Source organism: Scleropages formosus, chromosome 25 (assembly GCF_900964775.1).
Source record: "Scleropages formosus chromosome 25, fSclFor1.1, whole genome shotgun sequence".
Taxonomy (NCBI): Eukaryota; Metazoa; Chordata; class Actinopteri; order Osteoglossiformes; family Osteoglossidae; genus Scleropages; species Scleropages formosus.
Genome location: NC_041830.1, coordinates 17619858 through 17646398, shown reverse-complemented (window position 1 = coordinate 17646398; position 26541 = coordinate 17619858). Strand labels below are relative to the sequence as shown.

Here is a 26541-nt window from a genome sequence, read left to right as displayed (position 1 = left end):
TCGAACCCCAGCTTACGCTCTTGTACCCTTGATTGAGGTACATACCCCCAATTAACACAGTGAAAATGAGCCCAAACAGAGTAAATGACCAAATTGCTCCAGAGAAAAGTGAGAAAGAAGTGAGACACAGAAATATGGAAACAGTGACATCGCTGCTGTGTCTGTGTCAGAGACGCATTTCAACCGATGGAGTCCTGTTCTTGAGTTGAGGACTGACTGTTGACACTCACTCACACACACACACACACACACACACACACACACACACAGAGAGAGAGAGCAAATACAGGTTTCAAATCCTTTTCAATTTATTAACCTACGAAAGAAAAGAATTTCTCACATGTCACACTGGAACATTGAAAAAAATAGCCGTTTATGAAAAATTATTTCACAAAAGATACGCTGTATTCATTAGCCATCACTAGCTGAGCCCCCACCCACCCTGAGACACACCAAAATGCCTCGTTTCACAGTTACCGGGGTGCTTTTATAAATTACTACAGTAACGTGTGCTACAGGGCCCTGTAACTACAACTCAGGAGGCTAGGTTCCCGCAAGAAAGTCTGCTACACAATGAAGGGGCACCGGTGTGTGTGTGTGTGTGTGTGTGTGTGTGTGTGTGTGTGTGTGTGTGTGTGTGTGTGTGTGTGTGTGTGTGTGTGTGAGAGAGAGAGAGAGTGAGAGAGAGAGTGAGAGAACAAGGTCACTCCTGCTGGCTCCCTGCTGGGGGCGCCGCTTGCCCGTGGGAAGCGATTTAAGGTGCTGAGGATTCAAGACGTCACTGTGGCACCCGCGTCCCGAGGGCCATCGGGGTGAGGGAAAGGCCGCAGAGAAGCGTCTCCGGGAGCAACAAGCGGAATGAACCGACCCCCCGCGGAGGAGGGGGTAGCAGCACACGCCCCCCTGAAGTGCCACTTAACACGGAGGACAGCCAAAGTCTCTAGGCTCCAACGACACTGCCACTCGAACCCGGGACTCAGCCAGCAAGAGTTTGAGCGTACAGGACAACCGGGAGACCGCAGCGGGCATCTAGACAAGAGCGGAACCTTCGCAATGTAATGTCAATGTACAATGGGGCCGGGGCGAGTGCGCGCAAACACACACGCGCGCACGCTACTTTAACAGCTCATGTTCCCCTCATTCACTGCAAATGACATGTGTTTAGAAACCATGTACGGATGAAAAATTGACTATTTACTGAACCAACGGTTCGAACCCGAGCTCTACCGGCTCGCTGTTCTCAGTCAGAACTGCGTGTCAGAAAAAGGACAAATGAGAACGGTCCTCTTTAAACTGGACACACGGTCGCAGTCCCGAAAGAAAAAAAAAAATGTGCAAAACAAGTTTTGTCTGCAAACCCTGAATGCTTCGTGAACAATGCTACATCTTGAGTGGGACCCAGAGGAAACCAGACATGTCCGTGAGAGTGATGCTCCGCCCACAGAGCGGAGAGCGTCCGTGCGGTCGGTCGGTCGGTCGGTCCGCTGCGGACACCCCTCGCAGGACTCAAACAAAACAGAGCGATGACCGCCGGAGTTCTGCTGCCCCCGCGTTGCTCGGGATGCTGCCGGGGGGGGGGGGGGGGGCTTTGTTCCTCCTCATCGGTCGTTCAGGCTGTCCGCGGAGAGGCTCCTCCCACCCGCGCCCCGCCTCCCCAATCCTGCTACGCCACGACAAACTCCGAGTTGAGGTCGGCCTTGACGCCGGGCTTCCACACGGAGTCGTCGAAGTCCAGGTCCAGAGAGCCGTCGCTCGACAGGCTGCTGTTGCTGTCGCTACGTCCCGCCTTGCGTCCCGCCGCCCAGCCGTAGGGTCCGCGCGAGTCCCGCCGCGCCTTGCGCCGCAACCGCCTCTGCTGCATGAGCAGCTGCAGCCGCTGGACCTTGCAGCGCGTGGCACGGTTCTCCGTCTGGCGCAGCCCGTCACCCGCTGGGGGGGAGAGAGAAGGGGGGTCAGCGGGGCGCCCGAGGAACCGGACGAGCGAAAGGGCCGTTGCAGGTTTGAGACCCAATACGCCAAGCCTCAATTTCTTCCACGGAAAATTCAGTTTGGCTCCGACTACTGAGCCTGCGGTAACAAGGGGTGCGGCCTGGCAGCGGGGAACTCGCGCGACGCGAATCCGGTGCAGGGTCACGCGTGGCAATGGCAGGTGGGGGGGGACCACTAAAGCAAACCCGCTATCTCAGGCTGTCCACATGAGGAAGGAGGACCTTAAAGAGAGCAGGCAGAACATAGAGCACAAAGAGCCCTCACTCAAACTAATAGCGCCATGTGGACAGGTATGTCAATAATCACCTGGTCCCCTTTGCACCAGCCTGTCTCTCTCGCGCGCACACGCACACACACACACACGCACGCACGTACGCACTTTTGAGGAGCTGGAAACACTGCTAACCTGGCGGGTCGCACACACGGATCTGGCTCTGGACCAGGGGGTGCGGGGAGCCCGCGGTCGCGGCGGGAGTGGCCGGCGGAGGGGGCGGGGACGAGGCCGCTTGCCGGCGCAGCTGGCTCAGCGGAGGGGGGGCTCCCTGGCAGTGGCGGGTGGCGCTCAGCAGGTCGTTGAGGATCTGCAGGACGGTGCTGATGTCGCGGCGCGGCCGTCCACTACTGTCCTGGCAGCTGGGGTGGAGGGTGCCTATGGGGGGGTCAAACAGGGTTACAGACTGCACCTGTTGGTGGGGGTGGGGGAATGAGAAAGGGAGGCCCCCTTGAGAAGAGACTGCAAAAGCCCCCCACCTGAGAAGGTTCCAGAGAAGACTCCAGGAGCATGGCTCACAAAGCTCTCGATGACGGCACCCGGCCTGCGGAAGCGAGCTGCAGGCGTGGCGCTGCGGGCGGGGCTACCCGGCCTGCAGAAAGCCTACGGAACACAGCGACGGGTCGTCAGCAGCCGAAGCCTTCCCACAATGCAATGCAGCACGAAGACCAACCGCGGACCATGCAGTGCTCATGATGTAACCGAACGCAGTAACATCTCACCTGAGGGCAGGACGCCGGCGGGGAGGGGCTCTGCAATCCAGAAGGCCGCTGTGAGTGAACATGGCTGCCACGATGTGAGGAGGGTGCCTGGTGGGGGGTGGCAGAGGGGTGCGAGTGGGGGGACTGGGGAGCCTTGGGTGATGAGCCAGGTCCCGGAGCGCCTTCCCCCTGCTGCTGCTGCTGCGATCCCCCTGCCTGCTGCGCTGCCAGCTGCAGCTGAACGAACATCATGTGATCGCCAACGCGCAGGGCCAGCGTCAGGGGCGACCGTCCTGACAGGAAGTCGCTGACCTGCAGAGGAAGCAGAGAAGCTTTAAGCGTTAAGCTCGCAGCCCTTTGGCGGCCTGTTCCTTTGTTTCATCCCTCCAAGTGACACGGTAAAGGAGTCCACAGTCCCTCATCGCGGTAGCTAAACGAAAGCGGTGCACAGAAACCCCACACACACACCAAAGGTCACACGACTCCTCACACCCGAGTCAGTGGTGAGGGTGGGCGAGAGAACTGGCCAGGGGCAGACCCCAGTCAGCGGAGCAGGGGTCTCGAACCTCCCACCAAGAGGCATCGCCTGCAGTCCACCAGCGACACCGGCTGATACACACCGCACACCCACGAGCCCAGGGTTCGATTAAAGACATACAATTCAGCAGAACCGCTCCGCCCTCCGCGCAACACGACCCCCCCCCCCCAGGACCCCAGTGGAGCAGTTTAACAAGTTCCTCCCACAGGTGTGACATTCACCCCAGCACCTGCCAAACCCCCCCCACATCGCTGCCGCCCCCTCCCAGTAAAGGTGCTCCCCAGGCTGGGGGTGGTTCTCCGTGTGGTCGGCGGTTCAAAGGGCATCCCAGGGGTCCCTGGACTCCATCAGCTGACTGGAGATGAGAGGCAGAACCTAGCGAGCCACTGGCTGCAGGTCTTCACACTTCGCTGTACCACTGATAGCCTGTGTGCTACCACCCACACACACACACACACACACACACACACACACACACACACACACACACACACACACACAACCAGCTGTGTACTTGAAGGGTTCTGTCCCAAAAGGCTCCTCAAACCCCTAGTGTTGTAAGTGTGACCCTCTCCATGTAGGGGTGTGGTGCCCCCCCTTGCAACACAATTTCCCAACATCCTTTGCACTGCATAGAACAACCTGTACAAGTGCTGCTGGGCAAAACCCGTGACTCACAGAACCCTCAAAATGGTGAGGGCCCAGGGATGGCAGGGCACGGGTTGCCGTGGCAACGTGTTACACGGGTGGTGGGGGGTGATTCAGGCTGCAATCACATTTCTTCATTTGCATCTTTCCATTTTCGGACGGGGCAGCGGGGCTGAGAACTAAACACTTCCTTGGCAGGCTGTGTGTGTGTGTGTGGGCATCGGAAATCTCACATCAGGTTCACTTGCCGAGGCCGCAGTTTGAATCAAAACTCAACAGTGAGAAACGAAACAAAAAGTTGTGCCCCGATACGTTTTTCGTCTCTCTGCCGTTTCAGACACTTCACCGGTGCCAGGCACTTCAAAGGCCGGGCACGCGGGCAGGAGGCGGAGCCACGAACCCCCCAACCCCACCCCCAGCGAGGCTACGACGCACGGACGGGCGACCGAACGAGGCGAGAAAACCACAGGGTTCGAGCTTGGAGGCGAAATACAGCAGCGGGTGCGTCTACAGAAAACAAACACACACCTGACAAACGAAACTAATTCCTTTCTTAGGAAACTCCTGGAGGTTCTGCGATCGCACCAACGCGGTATTAACACTGCAGTCCAACAGCGATCATCGCGCGCAGCGCCTCGAAAACGGCCACAAAACGTTAATATTACATCTTAACACAGTTCAAAGGCTGCAGCGCTTCTAAGTAAAGCTTCTTTAAAAATCACTATCGCACAGCAACGGAGTTTCGTCATTTTTCTAAATGTGCAGTACTAAGTAGTTCGGAAGAAGCGAGGAGTTGGGAGCAAAGAGCACTTTGCGAAACGCGGAAATGTCGACTTTTCGCTCCGCAGCGGGAACCAGAGCCGAACCCGCGTTTCTTACGGCCGCGCACGTGCCTCATTCCAGCGAACGGCCCGCGCGCGCACGCCGCCGCTTCTTGGAAGGCTCTTATCACGCGACTCCCCCTCGCTCGCGGCCTAACCGCACGCGCGGCGGCCCCAGCTTCGCGGAACACAGGCGCCGTGACGCAAATGCGGAGCGGGGCGGGGCCGGGCAGAAAGGGGCGGGGCTAACCCGGACCCGTCGCTCCTCGCGCTGTGGGGAGCCGTTGCCAGGAGACCGCAGGGAACTCCGTAAGAAGAGTGCTGTCCGCTTTAAGGGAAACACACACACACACACACACACACACACACACACACACACACACACACACACACCCTTACCTGCGTTTCTGTTAAACTCTCCAGCGCCTGGATGACGGACTGCTCGGGTCGGGAGGGCTGGGACTTGACACACAAACGGAAAGAGAAACAATAAGAGACCCCGTTTCACTCCACCCGATCCTCCTCCTCCTCCTCAACACTTTCCTAAGATTGAAGACATTTCGAACCGATCGAAATCTGCCTCTTTTCGCAGCGTCGACAGCACGGGCGCGTGACGCGTCCGCGCCGACAATTTGCGCCACGCATCCTCTCACCATTAATCCTGCCTCCACCGTGGGTACGAGTGTCAACTTGCTCCCATCGACGACGCCGAAGTCCTGCAGTTTTCCCGAACCCAGGCGCCTGCGGAGAAGAAACGTGACCTGAACGGGTGGAAACGGCTGCAGAGAAGCGTTCGAGGCAGGATTTCGCAGCACTTATGGCAATAAACCTTGAACTTGACCGTCCGAGGCTCGGAGGCCCAACCCGCGGAATCCGCCCACACCGCGCGGGGAAAAGGGAGGAGGCAGCCGTTGCGCAAGTCAGGAATCCGGGCATCTGTTGCCACCCGGAGTCGCTCGCGAAACAAGGATGAGCAAGAAAAACAGACGAAAGGAAGTTCTTCGTAAACAATGACATCACCGCAGAGGCGCGGGGACGTCGCGGGCACCTCGCGGGCACCTGGGGACACGGCGGGTCTCGGGCGGAGGGAGCCCAGGGCACGCGAGGCCGGGCCGGGCCGGCTCGGCTCGGCTCCTCAAGATGACGCTTGCGAGAACGCCGTATTATTGTACACTTACACGGTCGCACAGCAAAAACGAAAGAGCAGCAGCTACTCATTTCATTGTCATTCATTCCAGTTCCTGCGAAGTTGCGCTTCCTCCTCACAAACAAAGCATCTGAAGTGACGAAGGAGGCAAACGCCCGGGGCCGGGGGCGCGAACACCGCGAGGACGTTACGTCGCACACCTCCGCCGGGACGGGTTGGCAAAACTCGGCGGCCTGGATGGACCGGCGGACACCGAGCGCCGCGGGATGATGATGATGATGATGGAAACGCGTTGCGGACGCTGGGCAGACACTGACTGTGTAGCTCTTTCGCCGGTACGGACCGGACAGCGCGGTAGCTGCCAACATTGTTGTAGGGGGCGTAAAGGCCAGCAGCCACGGGCAGCAGGAGGGGTCCGCCGTGCAGCTTCCACCTGCGACACCTCCATGGCCATGCGCGCGCGCGCACACGTGACGTGACGTGACGCGACGCGACGCGACGCACGCACTACCTGGCTTCTCTACACATCTCGGCCGATTAACCGGCACACGCACACGGTTCACCCCCGCAAATGACAAAGCAGCACGCGATCGCGACCCCCCTGTGCTAACACCTTCCGGTTTGCGCGCGGGGAACCTCCTTGGCTCGGCCGCCCCCCAACCCCCCAACCCCCCAACCCCCGGACACTCACGTCTCCCTGAAGAGCAGCACCAGGCGCTCCTTCGGTACCCTGAGTCGCTGAGCGAGACGCCTCTTCAGCCCGTCCACGGTCTCCTCGCGCGCCACGCACAGGTCGAAGCTCGTGCCGGTCGTGGAGCGCACGAGCACGTTCATGGGGGGCTCGTGCGGGACAGCGGCGGCGCAGGTCGGGGCTCCGCGGCGCGTGCAGCTGCTCGCGCCGTGCTGCTGCTCCATTCGCCGGTCTGCGGCGACAATGAAAAGAAGAAGAAGAAGAAGAAGAAGAAGAGAGATGAGAGATGTGTTCAGAGCGGGCTGGGCTGCTGGGGATTACGAAGCGAAGGTTCGTAACTTATCTCCCGGCAAAAATCCTCAAACCGAACCAGAGACTAAGTTTAAGGCAGAAATTCGAGAAACAAAACGGCTTCTCATGATCAGGGTCCCATGGCGGGTCATCGGCGCACCTACACTGCTGCTCCTTCCTCCTCCTCCTCCTCCTCCTCCCTCAGACTCACGAGTATTTGCACAATTTTCAGTACGACTGTTTAACATCATCAGAGGTGTCCTGCTTCTCTTTATGTCTCAATTCGTGCACCTTAACCTTTCTCTCGCGAACAGAGAATCGTGTCTGAGATCCGCACATGGCGGCGCTGTTCAGACCCCCCCAACTTCGACCACTGAAGCTACGCGAGTAACACAATAGCGCCGTCCGGCAGAAGCTCGGAGTCCTTCCACGTACTTCAACTTGATGATGATTATTAATACCTGTACTCTACAGTAAACGGCAACAGTAACACAAATTCATACCAAAAGATTAAAAACGCTACCACAGAGTGTCTTTTTTAGGCTAAGAACTTCGGTACACCGACTACATACGTGTTACAAAAGTAAAGCCGTCCTCCGCTCCTGCTCTCGTCTCGGTTACGACGCGTCCAAAAGCGAAGGTGTCCCGAGGAGTCCTTTCACTTCACCTCTCCGGCGGCAGAGACACGCCCACCAGTCGGAAGTCCGACCAATCAGCAGGGCCAAAAAGCGCAGACCTGTTTATCTTGGGCCTATCGGAGACGCACCACAAGTCGGTCACATGGCGGAAGGAGCCCGCCCCTTCGTATTGGCAACACAATGAGAGTGACGCGAACCAATCGGATGTCACGCAGTGTGACGCAATGCGGCCGACCACGCCCATTCGGGGCCATTCATAACGAGGACGTTGCGCATGAGAATGCAGGGGCTTTTATGCCTTTGAAATTTAAATATATTCTATTATAAATAAGATGAAAAAGAGGGGCAGGTGTGGAAAAAAAGGTGTTCTTTTGTAAATGCAGATTATGTAAAAACAGATTAGCATGATTTAACGCGATGTCGATATGTCGAGTCGTATTCTCATTCCTCTACGTGCCTGACCGCTCTTGCTAATGATGCTGCAGCGCAGGGAGTCGCGCGGAAGGTCCGCTCGTCTTCTGTGCAAAGATGAAATAATAAGTGTAAATGATGATGGTCAGTGAATTCAGCAAACACGTCACATGTACAAGTTGTCTGTTGTCGGTGTTCCTTGGAAACGGGGGTCAGTTAAAGCTACATAACAGCCAAAATGCATCGGAACGGCTGATTTTCACTGCAGGGTGTTTAAATGAGTGTGACCGCGGAGAACTTTGTAGTAGTAGTAGTAGTAATAATAATAATAATAATAATAATAATGAAATGTGTGGTTTGCAAGATGCTCGTTCTGTCCGCTGTCTCCATCTAGCGGTGGAAGGCGGTGTCACACAGACCCGCGTGTCCCCAGCAGGGGTCCAGACCCTTTGGTCACTTCCCTTTTTCGACAGTCCTCGCCATGAATGCAGTGATCACCGAAACAAAGACAACTTTGGGTGCCCTTAACCTTCAAGGTGGCCACCGTGCTGAGCTCACTCCCTGTTTGGATTCTTCTTTGTTGAAGAAAGTCACCCACAGGCTGGAGGTTTTACTTAATGTCAAACCCTTGAGGGCCAATTCATGTCCAGCAGGCTCTACAATATACATTTATTTATTTAGCAGACACTTTTCTCCAAAGCAACTTTCAATGAACTCCATGTAGTGTTATCAGCTCACACACCTTATTCACCACAGTGACTTACACTGCTAGATACACTACTTACACTGGGTCACTTACCCATGTATGGACATCAGTGGAACACACACACACACACTATCTCTGTCACTCACACACTATGGGTGAACCTGAACAAGGTGTCTTTGGACTGTGGGAGGAAACCCACGCAGACACGGGGGAACATGCAAACTCCACACAGACTGAGCGGGGATCGAACCCACATCCTCTCGCACCACCCAGGCGCTGTGAGACAGCAGCGCTACTCGCCGTGCCGCCCTTGTAACCCTAAACTAAAAATGACGAACGGTGAATATAGACCCGAAATGAAGAGAACACGTGCGCAGGTTTCCAGGTCGCAGAGGCTCTGCTGCTGCAGGTTTTCGCAACATGAGGGACATAAATTTTCTTCAGCAGCTTTTCTTCATGGGTCTTGATTTATTGTGTAAGAAAATCTCGTGGCTCATGTAGTACTGCTCGCCCGCTCACTTTCTGGTGGCGGGGGTCCGGAGCCCACCCCGGAAACACAGGGCGGCCCGAGGCCAAGCAGGGAACTCGCCGGACGGAGCCGGTTCCGCGCAGTCGCCGTTTCGCAAGTTTCCGTTTGGGCCCCTTGTTAATCATCACGTTCCTGTGCATTTTTTGTACGGTCTGGAAATTACATTTTGCGAAACCGAACAATGCGTCCGCTGACCCCCCAAAACCGAGCCGGGGCGGGGGGATCTCTGCGTGACTCCTCATCCTGTGCGCGTGACAGAGACCTTAGTCACCGTGAACTTCACAGAGCGGCGTGAGTGAGTGTCCGGCGTAGTAACTGCTGTGTGTGTCACCGGGGGGGACAGCGGCACCGTCTGTTACCGTCCTCCAACAGGTGTGACCATAGTGACTCCCCAGTGCCGAACCACATGCGGTAAATGCTCAGTAAAAATTATCCCCCAGGATCGTACGTGCAGGTACCTGTAGGAGATCGTGATCTTACCGGCTCCGCGGATGATCAGCGAGCGCTGAAACGTCCGGAAGTGTGTAAGTTCCACGCAAAGCTGGAGAGGTGAGACTTGAGAAGCGAGAGAAGAAGGTCCAGCTGCTCTCTGTCCGGCAGACCGACAGACTGACCGCGGGCGGCTCCGAGCGGTCAGTTTTGTACCTCCTCTCCGAGCCTCTCTGTGCTTTAAGGTGGCCCGGCTTGGGAGTCCCGTGTCACAGTGCCCCCCCCCCCCCCCCTCCACCTCCGGAAACCCGAGTAGGGACAAAGCCAAGAGATGAGCCCAGGTTTTAGACATGATGAAGATGTCTCAGGGCAGCTGGAGCCCCGACCGAGGGCCCCGTTACGGGGGGGCTCAGCTCCTGTTTATAAGCAGAAATCATTAGCTATCGAGGAGAGTGTGAAGATCACGTGTGAAGAGTGTGTTCTACAGAGTGTGTGTGTGTGTCACTGCTCATTTGCAAAGCGCAATAGGAACCACCTTAAAGGGCTGCGCTGTGGGGAAGGAGGAGGGAAAACTCTGTTGTGACGACAGAGGAGGAGAAAAAATAATAATCGTCGTCGTCTCCAGGCAACGAGCAGATGGAAACACAAAGGGTGCCGAGACACAAACACGGGGGGAGGGGCCACGGCATCTCCTCCATCTCCCCGCCCATCTCCTCCTCCTCCTCCTCTCAGAGGCCCAGATCTTGCTGATCCGGTGCCAGGAAACAGCAGACGTGTGCCCGTCCTCATCTGCATCTGCATGGCAGGCTCCGAATGATCCGCCTCGGCCCAATTACTCAATCAGTTCAAGTTGCACCGGAAAGCCGGAGTCTCCTGTGAGCTGCTCTTTCCAAAGCTCTTGCGCTTCGAGCCTGGAAATGACCGTTGCTGGAACACGTGAGGAGGCCCGCGTGGAGACGTACTCGAACCGTAGACCGTCAACGCGCGCCGTCTCCGTCCCAGGGAGAGCCGGAGCTCGGAAAAACGGATCGGAGACGTCGGCCTCATTTTCCGGTCCCACGAGGAAGAAAACGTCTCCAGCTGCAGATGTTTGCCTGAAGGTCACGGAGAAAGGGGCGCGACTGCGGCATTCTGGGACACGACGAGACCAGCGCTTGTGTGTCCTGTCTGTTGGTGAAGTGCTGGAGTGACTAGCACAGTGGATCTGTGTGTGTGTGTTTGTGTGTGTGTGTGTGTGTGTGTGTGTGAGACAATGCTCGTCACTGGGATGCCTCTTATTGGCCACGCCCACTTGCTGAGTAATCGGGACCCTCCTGTTGTTTGACACGGACCCGACTCACCCCTACCCGACGTGCCGCTAACGCCGAGTCGGAGTCCCGTATCGCTCGGACGTCCAGAACAGGATGTCCAGTGCGGAACGTCCGCAGTGCGACGTACAGTACGGGACGTTTGCTACGCTCGGGGTTCACACGCCTGAGTTCGGTACGAAATAACACTGAACGCACCACGTGACGCACGAAGCGCAATCTTGCCATGCTGTCACACACACCTACAGATTAATGGGAGGGAAATTCGTCCTGAACAGGTGATCGGTGAAACGTGTCCAGGAAACGCTGCAGATTCCAGGCACGTGTGTCAGTGCCGACATGTGTCGCGCGCGTGTGTTTGCTCACCCGCACACTGCTTCCTCTCCCTGTTTGTCAGACAGCATTCCAGTCTGCCAAGTCACTGCGAGTGTGTGAGTAACAGTGTGTGTTGTTTGTTTCAGGTCCCAGAGACCTGCCACTTCCTGTTGACTGACTGATGCACGGGGGGGGGGGGGCACACCTACACGGTGCTCCCAGGTGAACCGTGTCCCCGCACACACACAGCCCCTCCCACCCGCTCACACCTCTCTACTGTTCAACGTGCGGGTCCCGGGGAGAGCGGGCGGGACACCCTACGGAGCACACGGTCCGTGGACCCCTGTCCCTGCTGCGCTTGTCTCTGTGACCTGTGGACAGTCTCAGAGTGGACAGCACCGCCGCCTCCCGCGTCCCACACCGCATCCCCCGCCCCAGGTCCGGCGGCACAGCGAGCGATTCCGCTCCGAGTGCCTGGGCCAGAGGGGTGGACAAATGAACAGAAACACCTAACGATATATTAAAGTGAAGGATCTACTAGGGAGGAGGGACACTGCAGGGTTCTTCAAGAAGAAAAGCCTCCAGTTTACACCCTGTGCTCCAGGACTTCCCATCAAGATCCAATGATGTCTAGATGTGGTGACCGGGAAGGCCACGGAAGGTGTTTGACCTCATCCTGATGTTCATGGTAGGATTATGAGCCTGGAACTTGAGAACATGATGAGGGAACAGTGTTTGCACCTTAGGGTGCACCCGGCCCTGTAAAATAGCCTCGTGTTCCATGGTCATTGTACAACCGCACGGAGCGATCGTCACACCGGATCCCCCGCAATGTTCAACAGCTGCCAACAGACACCGCAGCTGAAGGCATCCTTTGTCTTTCTCCAAAAACAAACCCGGCCGGAGGTAGGAAGTAGAGCGAACGACGATTCGTATCACCGTTGCTCACGTCATTTTTGAGGCTGGACTTTTGGGGCATTTACCGACGATTCCTGTCGACTTGTGACCGCCGTTCCTCTTTGCCCATGCAGTTCGTTCAAGTTTCACGTGTGCTCTTGCTATTTTTGAGACTATTCTTCTTGACAAATTCAATAATTTCCTAGTTTTTGTGACCAATGCACCTGCAAATTTGTCCTCTTTGGAACTCTGTCAGTTTCCTCATGTTATTTTGAAAGCTCACATAGTGAAGTGGTGACGGTCAGAGCTCTTCTATAGCGACACACACACCCCACTAACTGGGAATCAGCCTCAAATGAGTCACCTCCGCAGCTCGGGAGACAAATCGCGATTCAGTTACTTAAAAGTGAAACTCCTTTTCATGTGGGGGTTCCGTAATTTTGTCCGCTCTGGTGCGTATTACATCGATTCATTTCTCGGACACTTTTCCAAACCCAAATTGTCGCCCAGGGGGCGTCCTGCTGTCAAGCGACGTCATCGCCTTCAGCGGCACCGTCCATCCCAGGGGGCCGTGAACTTTGATAAGAACTGCAGCTCGTGCCGCCGGGAAGGAGACCCCCACCTCCGTTTGGGTGATTTGACCCTGAAGCTTCCCATCCTGCACCGCTTGCCCCCTGTGCCCCCCCCAGCAAAACTCGTTTCCTGCCTCGCCCCCCAGGAATGTGACACTTCCCTTGCTGGAATGTGGGAACGCCGCAGCATTTCGCAGTCAGCAGCCGGGGTGAAGCGGGGGGGGGGGAGATCGCACGCCGGTGTTATTTATTTTGTCATATTTCACAGCGGACAGAGAAACCCCACCCAAAAGCCCCCCTCCCCAAGCTCCAGTCCTCTGGCTCCACCCTCACCTGTCAGGCTATTGGCTGAGCAGAACCCCCCCCCCGTCGCAATTTCATACACATCATCAAACACCGATGAAGTCTTTTTGTTTTTCCCCCCTTGCGTTCACGTGTCGACAGCACGCGTCACCGAGGGACGGCTCGCGAGTCAGCCCCGGCACGGCCCCGGGTGCGAGAGTCCAAGCGGCAGCTCCTGCTCCCCGAGAGCACAAGGCTGTTCTTAGACTCTCCAGCAGCTACGGAGGGCTAATCGTGGTGGCCTGATCGCGGTGGCCTGGCGGGAGCCTCAGTCACGGTGTTCGGAGTGTCTGGGTGGCAGGGTGTTGTGTCTCCCTTCCCTCGCTCACACCACCTCTGCCCTGTAACCGAGGAAAGTCCCTTAGGCAACATCAAGCCCAAAGTTCATTGCAATGAAAAGGGTCCTCTGTAGGGTCACTCTCTGTACTTCCAGGATAGACTCTAGACCACCGGAACCTCGCAATGTGGTTTACAACAGCGAACGAGCGAGGCCCCCATGTTAAATGATCACTCACCACCTCGTGGAGGTTAAAAGGCAGCTCTGCAGGGCTTTTCTCTCAGTGCCTCTGGCTGACAGCTGGAGAGGAGTAACGTGGAGAAGCTGCAGGCCAGCTTACGAGTCACCAGAAGGCCCTCGGCGAAGCCGCGGGTGGGCGGAGTCACAGGCAGAGCCCTACTGCAGCTTCACGAACCGCAGCCCCGGGAGACACAGATACAGCTGCCGCACAGGACGTGCAACAGCGGAGCTTTCAGGACCTTCAGGGCTCCAAAAACAGTCCGGAACAAAGTGGCCCCCGTTGCTTCTCAGGGGGAGAATGGCTGATTACAACAGACTTTTGAAGGGCCATGCAGAAACGTACATTTATTCTTTCAGCTCACACTCTTCTCCCAGGCACCTTACTACTGTTCACCTATTGACACAGCTGGGTGTTTTACTGGAACAATTTAAGATATGTACCTTGCCCAAGGGTACTGGAGCTGGAGGGGGGGGGGAGTCGAACCCATAGCCTTTGGGTCCTCAGGCAGCAGTTCTAACCTCTGCGTGACCAGCGGGCCCCGAACCCCCCACCGAAGAAGAAAGCCCAGCACCAGCTGAGCAGCAATTTCACAAATTATCCAGAGTCACATTACATTATCACCGCAGTGCGAAGCCCCACATTTCGAAAGGAATTCAAGTTGCGCAAATAAAGAGGATTTTTTAAAAAATTGTCAGCTGAGTGAAAGCCAGGAATCTTAATGTTTCACCCCGCGCTTTCCTACCGCTCGCCCTTCAAGCTTCGACATCTGCTGGTCGGAAGCGGTACTGCAGGCAGGTCACTGTGGTAAAAATTGTGCTGCTATTCGGAAAAAAAAAAAAAAAAAAAACCCGATCAAAACCCTCTCAAAACTCTCAAAGCACGCCCACATAAAAGTGATTTATGCAAATAATGCAACGGGCAACCAGAACCAGAAGAGCCGAACAGCGAAAACATCTGCGGCCTTTCAAATGGCTTCTGGTCTCGATCACAAGCAGCTCCAGCTTGACACTCTTCTACTAGTCTGACTCGCAGCCCAGCGAGACCACAGTTCAAAGCACGAAAACAGGACTCCACACACAAAGCGGTTATTCCAAATAAATTTATTGGTAATCGCACCCACTGTACAAAGCTAGGATTTGTGACTCTTCGGCAGGGATGGGGACAGAACCGGGCGGTTTCATCCGCCTGCACACCAACAGAGCGCACTCGCTACCTGTGGAGGACAAACGCAAGCATGTCAGTGCGCCGACTTTCTCGCTGAGGCACGACCAGTAAAACAGTATTCCTAGGGGGTGTCTGCTGGGGACAGAGTGCTGTTCCTGAAGGGCGGGGGGGCAGTCAGCAGTCCAGCGGCTCAGACCTGGTGACACCGATGCCGTGTGGCCTCTACTCCAGAGCTTTGACGATGGCCTCGTTGGCCTCTATGCTGATGAGGAGCTCGGCCCTGGTGGCCTCGTCGCTGGCCGTGCCCAGCTCTGACTGAGCCTTCTCGAGGTTCGCCTTTGCCGCCTGGAAGAGCAGCAGAGCGATAACTGTCAAGAGAAACGTTACCTCGGCCTCGTTGTGAAAGAAACCTTCAACGTTTACTGCCAGTTCCCAGTTACGCTCACAGCGCAGCGGTCACAGCACCTCTATGAGGTGACGGTAGCACTGGGGTGCTCTCTGGCAGGTGAGCGGGAGCAGCAGGTGTGCGAGCTCCTGCTCAACTTACCGCCAGGTCCAGGTTGTCCAGGGTCACCGCCTCTTCGGCGAGCAGCTGCACGGACGAGTCTGCGTTGACTGTGACTGAACCGCTGCTCACTGGGGAAGGGAGACACAGCAACTCAGAACTTCGGAGTGCAGAGTGGGGCATTCTGGGATTCTCGCGGGAAGGAGCAGGGAGCCGAGCAGTTTGCGTTCACCTACGAGTCGTACGGCAGGACCCTCTGATCTCACGGCATTTCATACACTCGTCCTTTAGGACTTCACTCAGTTTGCATGTTCTCCCATGGGTTCGTGTGGGTTTCCTCCAGGTGCTCTGGTTTCTTCCCACACTCCAGACACGTACATTTAAGGTGGATTAGTGACTAAAGTATCACACTGCTCTACTGTATGAATGTATTCATGACCAGGGAGTTTACTGTGTCTAACACAGTGAGTCACCTGGAAAAAAGGTGTGAGCCGAATACCACGAGCGCGTGCTAAATTAATAAATGTAAACTGGATCCAAGAAAAGATTAATCTCACATTCCACTGAGCGCCACAGCAGAGCGTCTTTAACAAAGGACACAACACAGGTGTTTTTCACTAGAAGATACTGGCAGAAACTGTGCCTATATAGAAATCTAGCCCATTTTATATTGTGGCTTCTTTTGCGGCAAGACTGTTACAGAACACATACGGCAAAATTATCAAAATGTCACTTGCAAATAAACCGAAGGAACCATCCGAGACACGACCATTATCTTCCGTAACATCGTTATTGCGCTTCACTCTTCCGTCCAAAGCCACTCACGGTACTTGACTCGTTTCCGTCGCAGAGCAATTTGACCTCGGGGTCAATTCTGAGTTCAGGGGCACCGCAGCAGCAGCAGCAGCAGCAGCAGCGAGGACACGGGACTCGAAGCGACAACCTTCCGGTTAGGAGCGACGCCCGCGTCTCACCGAAGTACTTGGTGGAGGAGCCGTCCTCGCCGAACACGGTGACGACACCGGGCCGCAGCACCTGCAGGGTGGGCACGTGGGAGGGCAGGATGCCGAAGGCGCCCGTCAGCGTGGGCACGTCCACCTGCTTCACGCTGGCCTCTCTGAAGAACACCTGGGGGGTTGCAAACGTCATCAGTCTTTTTATGTATTATTATTACCTGCAGGGAGGGAACAAACTGGAACCAGAAATGTTACACAAAAAAACTGATAAGAGATTTGAAAAGGTAACTTGCTGCACGTGACGAACTCCATTCATTTAAATTTATTGACTGTCCCGAAGAGAAAATAAATAGATACGTGTTTAATACTAGCTGTTAGCTCGCCAGCTAACAACAGCGCAGCCCATCCACCGTCGAGGAGCACTAGACTAGTCTAGTATTACAACACTGAAGTGAATATTAATCAACCCGAATACATACTAACTTGGCTAATATTGCCCATGATTATAACAAACGCTCTCTGACACACATTAGCTTAGCGGCACAAGCATGAAGCGAGTCCAGACCGACCCCAGCCCAGGTCGGCTCGGCTGCAGCTACGGCGTCAATCATGTCAGACTCAGAGCTCACAGTAGCATTTTGACACTTACTAAAAGGATGTTTTCACACCTTCGGACACAAAATGCTACAACAATAACGACAACTTGTGCCGACACTTCCCACGTTACACACAACACGTCAAACTCGGCCGGTTGGTTCTCCGAGGCCGGATCCCGGGCCGCGCATCCTCGGCTTTTCCTCACCTCGGTAGGCGAGGCGAACGTGAAGGACATCTGGGACGCGGCCGCGGGCGGGTCGGCGTACCACCGAACTTGGCGCACAGCGGGGAGGGCACGGCGAAGGGCGAATCGAGCGGCAAACATTCTGCTACAGTTACTCGTATGTCAGAAACAGAAATATAATTGTGACCGCGGGCCCAGCAAGCGGCACGCGTCTGATAGGACAGCACTAGCAAGGACAACGCTGCTTCCGAACGCTAAAGCGTCAAAGCATCATGGGAAATGTAGTGACACGCAACCTCAGCGTGCCATGGGAAATGTTGGCTCTTACCAGAACGCTAAAGCGACAATGCATTGTGGGAAATGAAGTCGTAGGTCCACAGATCCGTATTGCCCCAAAGCATGATGGGAAATGCAGTTGCCACTCTCCTGAACGCTGACGCTCGAAAGCGCAATGGGAAATGCAAGGTTTCCTGTCAGTATTCTTCGGGATAAAAATGCTGTGTGTGAAACAACCATAACATGTTGGCGTATGTGGGATCAAAAAAAGTGCGCTCTGTATTAAAATTAAGGTATTTTTGTTGCACACAGATAAACGTATAGAGTGTACTGCATGTCTCATGTCGGGCAAGAAGTAAATGGCCAGCAGGTGGCGCTATCGGCGAGTCGAAGGGCACAATCCTGCGAAACATGAGTTCTGACGTAGGATCATTTATAAAAGCATGAGAGACGAATACGTACAAAAATACGAGTCACTAATATGTTTTCGCACCTTGCACCCCCGAGCCCCGGAGCTTGGCGGTTCCACGTTTAGGACTCGAACCCTCCTCACTCAGGGTCACAGCACAGGGGTATGTCACACACGTGATGTCCCGTGGACACGACATGGATGGACACACAGTCTCAGACAGAGTAACACACGAAAACACCTGCTGGCTCATCTAGGATGATGAAGTGGACACCGGATGAGTCGTTACATAATCCCGAGTCCCGGAAAAGTGGATCGTTTGAACATTTCGAGGAGACGAGCTGGACGCGCGGTGAATAAATTGTCTCACTTGGACAAAGAAAGACAGAGCGCAGGTGTCCAGAAAGAGCTCCGTCTCCCAGGTTCTACTTCTCCTCCCACAGTCATCATCATCATCATCACGAGCAATCAAACCCACTGACTGTGTGTGGCTCGAGGCGCACGCGCCACCTCCCGCATAGCTCGCGCGCGCGCGCACCCATCCGTCCGTCCGTCCGTCAGTCAGTCCGACAGGAGCTCGCGCCCCCGTGGGTGTGTCCTCGCGCGCGCAGCCTTTCATTCATAAATACCGGGAGCATCCTGGTCGGAGAGCGAGAGCGGGCTCGTGCCGGAGCCGTCACAGTCGCCTTACGGAGGGAAGACCGGCGCATGGAGCGCGCGCACTGACGGTGACGCCAGGTGAGTGTCCCGCGTGCGACTCGTCCTGCTTTCGTTGTGGCACGAATGACATTTAACTGCGTACACCGCAGATGTTGTGTTTGAGGCTGTAACGTGCAGTTCGCGGATCCTGTCCGAAATGTCTAGAATGTCGGAGACACGTGAGGACTTTCATGTGAGATGGACAGGTGCTGCGCGAGGTGCTGAACTAAATGAACGATGACAATAATAAGAGGGACAAATGTGGTTGTGCTGCTGACTCGCGCTCCACTCAGTCCTCACGAGGGCCGGAGGGGATGAGCCTCGCGCTCCGGGACGGACGGATGTAGGGACGGATGTACGGACGGGATCAGGTCTGCAGTGCTCAGGTGTGGGTCGCAGCATCCCCCCCTCCGTGGGGGTGAGGAGGAAGATGATGACTTCATCGGCACCTGTCTCCTCTAGACAGTGTCTCCTGCTGTCCGCAAGACATGCGGAGACATGCAGGAGACACGCAGGAGACACGCAGTTCTCAGTCACCGCTGGCACCAGGTCCCAGGGTGAGAGGCACCAGAGACCCCGTTTTTCGCGGCGCCTTGATGTCACGGCTTCTTTGCCGCGTGTCCTCCGTGTTGTGCCGCGTTCTCTCATGGAGGAGGGGCACAGCCAAGGGTCCCCACTGTCCACTCCGGAGGGGACATACACGATTGGTTGGGGCTCAGGAGGACAGGGAGGTCGCACGCCGTGTTTCCAGGGGCCTATTTTTAGATCTTCATTTACAAGTTAAGTGCTCCTCAGACCCTCCCACGTGGCCTTTGGGTTCCCTCATGAAACACGGGACCGTCTGGGCCAACGCAGCACCACTCTGTCTGAGCACCTCGTCAGCACCGCGTGTGTGCGCGTGTTTCCGAACAGCAGGCCGAGGAGAAACGAAGCCAAAGCCCACTTTGTATCTGCAGCAGCTCTAGCAGGAGTCAGTGGACCTGAACGAGAGCGCAGGGGATGATGGGTAAATGAGCTGCCAGGTGTTGGCAGGGGGACAAATGGGGCCGGGGGGGGGGGGTAATGGGAAACGTGCGTGTGGTTGAGTGGAAACACTGACAGCTGGTGACCATCGCATGATTTGTACAGTGTCCCAGAGAAAGTGAACCTCATTTATCCCCATGCAGTGGGGAGTTCACTCACTCACTCACACACACTATGTTCCTGTATATCGGTGTTCCCTGGGCTCAGACTCTCTGTGTGTGTGTGTGTGTGTGTGTGTGTGTGTGTGTGTGGTCCCCCACCTGCCTGACTTCCTGCCCCCTCTTCTTCCTCCTCCTCTTCCTCAGGGCGCCCTTGCGGCCTCGCTCTCCTGGACCATGAGCCATGAGCTTCCTGTGCTGAAAAGCCTCGCGGAAAACGTCACCGTAAGAAAAAGCAACCCCACCCCCTCCCCCTCCCCCTAACCCACCCCCCACATCGCCCCCACCTCCCAGCATAGCTCCCGCCCAGGTGCGAGAGGCTGACCCGGGAAATGCTTCCCTGCGCTGATTTCGTGGCCCTTTGCACCGCAGAGGGAAACGAGGCGAATTGTTGATGTTGGACGGGTGCGAACCCAAAGCCCCCAGACGCTCTCGCTGTGGCTTTACTGCCCGGCTCCGCCACTGCTGTTCGTCCCGTTTGGGTCCCTGCTTAGGGACATTGTCCTGGTTTCCATAGCGACGAAAGTGTCACCCAGAGGAGCATCAGCATTTCCATAACAGAGCCCAGCGGTATGATCTGCGCTCCCTCTGTCACTTCATCGCCCCGTCCATGTGGTCCACCCTGTCCAAGGGAGGGTCCCGATGGTGCTGTCCACCCCCCAGCGTACCCTTCTCTGAACCGCCCACCTCGTGTATCCTCCCTCCTAGGATGCCCCTCAAGAGCCCAGGGAGCAGGACGGCTACGTCCTCCTGCTCGTGCTCCTCTGCGTCTTCGTCGGGGGGACGCTGGTCCTGCTGTCTGTCCTGCTCATCCTCTGCCGTCGCTGCTGCGAGGGGGGGCGCCGCTACTCCAGGTGAGCGCAGTGACGCATGGGGTTTGAGCCCTACCTACGTGTCTCTAAGCTGCTCTAGAATGCGTCCTGAGCTGTTTCCGCAGCATGTTGCAGATGTTCTCCTCTGTGCCCCCCAGGGCCAGCGACGACCCCGAGAAGACCAACACGACGTACGTGGAGGAGTCGCAACCCGTTCAAGGTAATTGCACCTGCTCTCCAGCGTGGGGACGTCTCGCCAGGAGGGCTCGGTCTCACCCGTAGCGCCGTCTCTACGCCTGCAGAGATCACCATCAGAGTGGACGAGGCGGAGCGCCAGTCGGCATCCAGCGGGCAGGATGAGGAGACGGAGCGCTTCCTGTCTCTGGGCTCCACTGGGCGCCGCGTCTCCTTCAACGAGTCGGCGCTTTTCGAGCACAGCAGGAAGGCGCAAGAGAAGGGCCGCAGGTCGGTGAGCGTCACGGGGGCCCGTTGGGGTCGCGGCCCCGTCGTACCGTCTCCTGACCTCGGGCGACCCGTTCCTCAGGTACACTCTTACCGAGGGCGACTTCCACCACCTGAAGAACGCGCGGCTCACCCAGCTGCACCTGCCGTCTCCCGCGCTGAACATCCTCACCATCCCGGAGTGCGAGTCCCCCGAGAGACCTGCGTCCAAAGGCCAGCTGTCCATCTTCCAGGTAACGAAAGGAGGCGAGACGGCAACACGTGACACATCGGTCTGCAGGGGTGTGTGAGCGCTGACTCGGTCTCTGTGTGTATGTGTGTGTCTCCGTGTGTGTGTCCTCAGTTGCCCCACACTGCCCCCACGAGGCTGGGTCTCAGCCCCAGTTCCAGGCTCCCGGGGGACACCTTGAACTTCATTGTGGACAGGGGTTTGGAGGAGCCACAGCCCTGTCGCCCCAGTGCTGTGAGTCTCTCTCTCTCTCTCTCTCTCTCTCTCTCTCTCTCTCACACACTCTCTCTCACACACACACACACACACACACACACACACACACACACACTCTGCAAACACTCCACCTCAGACTAAACAAAGCGCACCAGCGATAGAAGAAGGGCTGTAAGCAGAGACACATGACAAAGTATGTTCGAGAGCACGTCACAGCCACCCCCCCCGCAGGCGCAGGTGGAGGTGATGGAAGCGCGGCCGGGGGGTGGCGGGCGTATGAACTCCACCCAGGGTGCGGGGGTGCAGCTCTTCACCAGACTGCGGCGCCACGCCAGCCTGGAGGGCGTCAGTCCCTACTTCAGCATCAAGAAGTGGAAGCTGGACAGCATCCATCGAGCCTCCAGCCTGGACATGCGAGGTGAGGGACGTCCGGCCGGCCGCAGAGTCCGCTTCGCTCGTTCTCTCATCCGTCGACTCGCTCGGCCTGCGTCCGTGGCCCCCATCCCAACCTCCCCCCATTCGAACGCAGCAGCGTTGTGCCTGCTTGCGTCACTTTGGGAACGAGGACACGGCCCGATGGGACCCGCAGTGTGTCGGAGCCCCATCCGCTGCAGAGCGCACGAATCCCGCGTCCGTCCTCTGCGGATGCGCGGACGGGACGGTCTGTTAACGATGTCCCCTGAGCCTTGGGTCACGCGGGCCTCCTGGGGGCGGAGGGTTACGGGCAGGTGACAGAACTGCGGTGCGATGAGTCTGATGCGAATGAGCTGTTACCACAGTCACTCTGATAACGCAGGCAGTCGTCTTGTTCCCAGCGAGAGGACAGACACCACTGAGTCTGCAGACATGCTGCGTCCACACACGCGCACACACGAGGCGTAATCGGGTTTCACCGAGTAACGTCCCACTGCAGGGCTCTAATTGGACTCAATGAGCCTATAATGCAGAACAGGACACGGGACGGAATGTCCAAAGACACGCCCACCCTGCAGAGGGCAGGAGACACTAATGAGGGTCAGCTCTCTCGTATCCTGTTTGACATAGATACGAGCTGCAGAGAGCAGAAATTCCATTTGGCGTCCTGTGGGACGCGGGGAATGACGTACACGCCGCACACACGTGGTCACATGATCCAATAGAAATGACAGATGGGTCACGACACAACACCAAAGAGGAGAGAGCCCCTTAGACAGGTAACTCTTTTAGCCTTTTCCCAGGGTGATGTGTGTGTGTGTGTGTGTGTGTGTGTGTGTGTGCGCGCGGTCTGCCTCATTTCCCAGGATCCCCCAAAAGGCGGCAGGTCCAGCGGCAGAGGGCGGCCAGTGAGAGCAAGGACCACGACCAGGACGAGTGCGACTCCAGCCGACTCGACTTCATCCAGTACATCGCTCGCGCCCACGCCGAGACGTACCGTCCCGGCAGCCCCTCAGTGTCCATCCCGGCCCCACCCTCCTCGCCACCACCTTCCCTCGGCAGGTACCTTTAATACGCTGCCCATCGCTCCACCTCACTGCTTCGCTGCTCCCGCCAGCTGGGCTCTCTTGCTCCATCAGTTTCCATCACTGGCTTGGCGTGACACTTCACCCAGTCACATGACCTCAAACCGCCGTCGAGCCCCAGCGGGGCGCCGCCGTTTAACCGTCACATCTCCTTGTGCAGGTTAGAGCTGGAGGTGGAGCCAGTCATGGAGGCCAGTGGCAGCGGAGCGACAGGATTGACCAGTATGGCACCTGAGCCCCAGGAGGAGGGGCCGGAGGCAGGGGCGGGGCTTGGGGCGGGGCCAGTTAGCCGACAGGAGAGCTGCGAGCACCAGACCCTGTACCGCGACATCTGGATGCTGCGCGCCTCCCTGGAGCAGTACGCCTCTTCCGACCAAAGCAGCAACAACGACAGGGACTCGGTGCGCAGCGAAGCCGGCAGCATGAGCTCACTGGTGGGCGGGGCCAGCAGAGGGCCGCTGACCAGCTGTCCGTCTCAGGACATCGGCGACGAGCTGGAGGCGGAGCTTCCCGGCGAGCCGGTCGGGAGGAAGCAGGGGGGCAAGCAGGACAGCGTAGATTCGGAGAGGGGCAGCGACGGCGAGTCGGGGAACCGTAAGCTGCTGCAGATGGACAGCGGCTACGCCTCCATCGAGGCTCCGTCCCGCGTCCCCGAGGAGCTGCGGCTGTTTGTGACCGCCGGCGGTGGCGGCGCCAAGGCCAAAACGGCCTCTGAAAAGCGGCACTTCTTCACCAGCTCGGGGCGCAAGGGCAGCGTGTGCGAGAGCTTCGAGTCGCGCCTCTCCGAGGAGGAGCTGGAGGAAGAGGAGGCGCCGGGAGGCAGCGTCGCCGAAAGCCCTGTGGGGTGGCAGCCGCGCCGGGACTTCAGCATCGACGAGAAGACGGACGCGCTCTTCCATGAGTTCCTGCGGCGCGACCCCCAGTTCGACCAGCAGGAGTCGCCGGCCCGTCAGAAGCACCGCTCGTCCCGGGTGCACCTGCGCAAGCAATGGCAGCGCACCAAGCAGCGCAGCGACCCCGGCGTCCGCCTGCCTCCGGGCCTCGAGCGCCAGCGTGCCACTCTGCGCCGTGGTGACAGCGCCAACTACCCGCTGGACACGCGCTACCACAGCACGCTGTCGCGCATCGTGAGCGCGGCCGACGAGGAGGCCAGCGAGGAAGACAAGGCGAAGGGGAGCCCCTCGCACTCCCCGCCCCCTGACGGGCGGCCCCCCGGTTCAGGCTACGGCCCACAGACGGTCACGCTCGAGCTGGCGGACAAGCTGGTGTCGAGCCTGGAGGACAAGCTGTACGCAGGGCTGCGTGCCGCCAAGGGCAGCTGCGAGTGCGTAGCCACGGCCGTGCACGTGAGCCCCGACCACAGCCCCGTGTAGAGCCACTGCCCCATACCCCACCCTCCATGGGCGCAGCAGGTGAAGCCCCTTCCGCTGACCTGCTGCACCTGCGATTCTCCCACAATGCTTCACTGCCTCCTCCGTACGGTAGGAAGGTGCCGTGGAGGTGAACCCGCCCCCACCGACGACGCCACTGTGAAAGCAGGTGCTTCCGGCCCTCGGTCCTACAGCGGTCACATGACCCGTGCTCCAGCGCACCTCCTTGATGGGACTCGCTCGTCCCGGGTGCCCGGCTGGCAGGAAGTTTTCCGGTTCGACCGCTTCTCTGACTGGTGGTACAGTGGCCCCATTAGGGGGTCCCCTTTGTCCTAACACTGTATTTATATTCGTTTCTTAGCTTTACTTTCCTGTCCCACAGTTCGGCCCCAAAGTGTTTAGGAACAATTAGCTGCTGCCCAGTTTGCGCCGTACACGGTTAAGGAGGACGCACTTTTAAAACCATGCCATTTTTAGACCACATTCACTAATGGTCTATCGCGAGGACCATCAAATTTCCGTTAAAACTCCCATCTTTGACCCCAAATGCACATTTGTCCCTCCGTAGGAAGCATGCGTGTTACTTCCAGGCATAGAGCAAATAAACAATACTCACTGATTATTTGCAAACACTGACCGAACACATGTGGGGAGTGAAGGGGTGCGACGCACTGCTGGATGCATTTAAGAGAGTGTCCAAAACAAATTAGAAGTGACGCTTAAGGAACCACAAAACGTAATCTTTGGGCGGCGGCACCGACAGCAGCCGTCTGAGCTCCGCTGCAGGACGCCTTCTGTCCCCCATCGGTCCGTTGAGCGCTGCGACGCCAAATACTGCGCTTGACTCTTGACCCTTTGGCAGGTGCCACCGATAATTCAGGAAGGAGGTGTGGCCATGCTCCCGCCTGCCCCAAAATTCTGCCTTTTCAATTTTGCAGCTCTGCTATATTATTTCAGCACATTTATGCTAAAATAAGCATACGCTGCAATTTCCCAGTTGCGTAACCAAACCAGTGGCAGTGATAGGACTTCAGAGGAGGGGGCATTTAGCCAACAAGTGCGGTTATGGGCAGCGCTTCGGTCCCTAACCCTGGTGTCAACCGGGCCACGACTGTCCTTCCTGCTCAGAGAGCTGAAGAAACGGGTCCAGGACCTGGAAGAACATGTTGTTCAGCAAAAATATTAAGGTTACGCTGTTGGATCACTTTAATCTGGTCACAGTGATAGTGATATTTTCCCTCCTGCAAATAGTACATAAATCAAAGTCTTTTTGTAGGAGTAGACATCTAAAATGCATTTTTCTCATCAAAAACATATTTTTTGTCGTCAGATTTTGTGAAAATATATTTCTGTAATGAGATGCTTAGAATAAGACAGAAAATGTAAACATCAGTCATACCCTGAGAAGTAGCCTGTCTGAAGTATCGATCTCATACTGTGCTTACATTTGCATGTGATCATGTGAGAAACGTTTTAGCAGAACCTTTGACCAACACGCCCTTAGACAGACCGCTATACCCCCGTCTCTGGGAAAGAAAGCAAACAGAGAGCACTGTTACTTCACCAGTTTTCTGTTCTGTACAGTGCATTTCAGGAGTTGTTCTGCTTGAGATTTTGTGAACTGTATCGTTCCACTGGATAAATCCCTGCCTGTGTATTTCATTGACCATTTTGGATAGAAAAGGAAAAAAAAAAAAAAAAAAAAAAAACATTGCTGCTCTTACAGATTTGAGGGACCAACTGATGTTCATATTTATTAGGGACTTTGTTCCTGAATTGGTCAATAAAAGAGACAAAGCATTACAATCATGAGGATGACTGTTTGCTTGGTGGTCACTGTCTACCGCGGCAAGGCCAAGAGGCCATCCTTCCCCCACAGAACGGAACACCTCCGGCACTAATGCGAAACACATCCATAAAACATCAGCGTGCTGCCATTGTGACCCCCACTCAATGGAAACGCAGAGGGCACGCGGGGAGACACGTCTCTGGCTGTCGTCACCAGTGAGCAGGTGGCACCTTTTCCACAACAAAAAGCCGGGGGGGGGAAGAGAGTTGGACTCAAACACCATTTAATTCCATGATCAAGGCAGAAATTTCACTGAAAAAAACTATTATGTATATCATTGATATCGAATACTGTTGAGATACTGGCACCACTTTCTGGTTAACAGATTCAGAATTCACAGAAGGTTCATAATACACTTTTGTCAAATATGAT

General features: G+C 56.4%; 3 protein-coding genes across 4 annotated transcripts; 1 reads left to right on the top strand and 2 right to left on the bottom strand.

The window, feature by feature from the left end:
- Window positions 1-286: 286 nt before the first annotated feature.
- Window positions 287-10030, bottom strand: LOC108921401 (midnolin-like). 2 transcript variants are annotated; one of them, XM_029249270.1, is made up of 8 exons: window positions 9862-10030; window positions 6807-7038; window positions 5622-5709; window positions 5368-5430; window positions 2983-3273; window positions 2740-2863; window positions 2396-2638; window positions 287-1929 (listed from the first exon to the last, which is right to left on the bottom strand). In XM_029249270.1, the coding sequence occupies exons 2-8, from the start codon at window positions 7028-7030 to the stop codon at window positions 1664-1666; spliced, it is 1299 nt and encodes a 432-aa protein (XP_029105103.1). In that variant the 5' UTR covers window positions 7031-7038; window positions 9862-10030; the 3' UTR covers window positions 287-1663. The 2 variants fall into 2 exon arrangements, with proteins under 2 accessions (XP_029105103.1, XP_029105102.1); XM_029249269.1 differs by lacking the exon at window positions 9862-10030 and adding an exon at window positions 7670-8779.
- Window positions 10031-14845: 4815 nt separating this feature from the next.
- On the bottom strand, window positions 14846-17455 carry atp5f1d (ATP synthase F1 subunit delta). Its single transcript, XM_018731244.2, has 5 exons — window positions 17189-17455; window positions 16405-16558; window positions 15473-15561; window positions 15122-15270; window positions 14846-14974 (listed from the first exon to the last, which is right to left on the bottom strand). The coding sequence occupies exons 1-4, from the start codon at window positions 17306-17308 to the stop codon at window positions 15148-15150; spliced, it is 486 nt and encodes a 161-aa protein (XP_018586760.1). The 5' UTR covers window positions 17309-17455; the 3' UTR covers window positions 14846-14974; window positions 15122-15147.
- Window positions 17456-18400: 945 nt separating this feature from the next.
- On the top strand, window positions 18401-25556 carry LOC108921402 (voltage-dependent calcium channel beta subunit-associated regulatory protein-like). Its single transcript, XM_029249187.1, has 10 exons — window positions 18401-18590; window positions 19880-19957; window positions 20441-20586; window positions 20703-20764; window positions 20847-21009; window positions 21089-21239; window positions 21350-21469; window positions 21683-21869; window positions 22732-22927; window positions 23111-25556. The coding sequence occupies exons 2-10, from the start codon at window positions 19910-19912 to the stop codon at window positions 24321-24323; spliced, it is 2286 nt and encodes a 761-aa protein (XP_029105020.1). The 5' UTR covers window positions 18401-18590; window positions 19880-19909; the 3' UTR covers window positions 24324-25556.
- Window positions 25557-26541: the final 985 nt, after the last annotated feature.